A 1848-nucleotide genomic window follows, 5' to 3' on the forward strand; every position below is an offset into this window, starting at 1 on the left:
AGACAATATATTATGTTATTTTCTTGGTGAATGCTCAGCAAAATAGTGATCTAAAATAAAATAACCCCTTAACTTCTCTCACTGCTTAACAGAATAACAGTCTCATGGACCTAGTATTATGTAATTCAAACTCCTAATTCTTCATGACGTTAACATGGCTTTGTATGCAATATTTAATTAAGATATAACTAATTTATTTTACACTTAAGAAAGTATTTGTGTCACTAGAAACAAAGCACAGGTTTCATTTATTTTTCCTTGTGCCTCTCAGCAGGTTTCTGTCATGAGTGAGAGGGGAACAGACAATCACTCGGAAGTGACTGACTTCATCCTTGTAGGCTTCAGGGTCCGCTCTGAGCTCCACATTCTCCTCTTCCTGCTCTTTCTGCTTGTGTATGCCATGATCCTTCTGGGTAATGTTGGGATGATGACCATTATTATGACTGATCCCCGGCTGAACACACCGATGTATTTCTTCCTAGGCAACCTGTCCTTCATTGATCTCTTCTACTCGTCTGTTATTGCACCCAAGGCCATGATCAACTTCTGGTCTGAGAGCAAGTCCATCTCTTTTGCAGGCTGTGTGACCCAGCTCTTTCTCTTTGCCCTCTTCATCGTGGCGGAGGCATTTCTCCTGGCAGCCATGGCCTATGACCGCTTCATTGCCATCTGCAACCCACTCCTCTACTCTGTCCAGATGACAGCACGTCTCTGCATGCAGTTGGTGGCTGGTTCCTATTTATGTGGCAGCGTTAGCTCAATTCTTTTGACCAGCGTGACATTTACTTTGTCCTTTTGTGCTTCCCGAGCCATCGACCACTTTTACTGTGATTACCGTCCACTTCAAAGGATTTCTTGTTCTGATCTCTACTTTCTTAAGGTGGTTTCTTTTTTCTTATGCAGCATTATTATTTTGCCTACCATAATTGTCATTATTGTGTCTTATATGTATATTGTGTCCACGGTTTTAAAGATAAGATCCACTGAGGGACGTAAGAAAGCGTTTTCCACTTGCAGCTCACACCTGGGAGTCGTGAGTGTGCTGTATGGTGCTGTGATTTTTATGTATGTCATCCCTGACAGATTTCCTGAGCTGAGTAAAGTGGCCTCGTTATGTTACACCCTAGTCACTCCCATGCTGAATCCTTTGATTTACTCCCTGAGAAACAAAGATGTCAAAGAAGCTCTCAAAAAACTTCTAAAGAAAAATCCTATTCTTTGATTATTATCTCTTTTTCTCCATGGATACATGGATTTTGTATTTCTTTCATACTCCTTTTGACCATTAATAACATTTATTCTATTAAACATCATAAATATATTAGCAGAACCTTTTCCTGGTGAGGTACCTGGGACATTGTTCATCCTGATATTGGAGATGTCCTGGATATCAGAGAAGCATTTTTCAAGATTTCCCTTCCCATTATCTCAAATAACATTCTATTTCACAGTATTGATTTGTATGTACTTAATGACTTGCTGCTGAGCATGACTTTTATATGTTAATATAGTGTATAAACTGTTTTGTGAGCTATTTGTTTTGGGCTTTTTCCTTGCTTTATAACATAATCTCCAACATTGACAAGAATGTCCAACTTTTTTTTTTTTGAGCAGCAGGTGAAAATTTATTAGAATATAAGATTAGAAAGGTAGAATAGTAAGAAAGCTCTCTTTACAGAGAGGGAACATTCAGAAGTGAATGCCCCTCCAACTTATTTTTTAAAATATTATGTTTTCTAATTATATAACTACTTTGTTTTAGCATGTTATATAGTTATTGAATTTTCATTTTGAATCAAGTATCTGAAATGTATTATATTAAGAGGAAGTAATAATAATAAAATGTAT

At 37.3% G+C, this 1848-nt stretch overlaps 1 protein-coding gene across 1 annotated transcript; it reads left to right on the forward strand.

Moving 5' to 3' along the window:
- Positions 1-226: 226 nt before the first annotated feature.
- On the forward strand, positions 227-1222 carry LOC122473336 (olfactory receptor 9K2-like). Its single transcript, XM_043563757.1, has one exon. The coding sequence runs from the start codon at positions 284-286 to the stop codon at positions 1220-1222; it is 939 nt and encodes a 312-aa protein (XP_043419692.1). The 5' UTR covers positions 227-283.
- Positions 1223-1848: the final 626 nt, after the last annotated feature.

Source organism: Prionailurus bengalensis, chromosome B4, assembly GCF_016509475.1.
Source record: "Prionailurus bengalensis isolate Pbe53 chromosome B4, Fcat_Pben_1.1_paternal_pri, whole genome shotgun sequence".
Classification (NCBI taxonomy): Eukaryota; Metazoa; Chordata; class Mammalia; order Carnivora; family Felidae; genus Prionailurus; species Prionailurus bengalensis.

What these genes read in the sequence shown, in the direction of transcription:
- LOC122473336 (XM_043563757.1), top strand. Translation starts at nt 284, where the DNA reads ATGAGTGAGAGGGGAACAGACAATCACTCGGAAGTGACTGACTTCATC.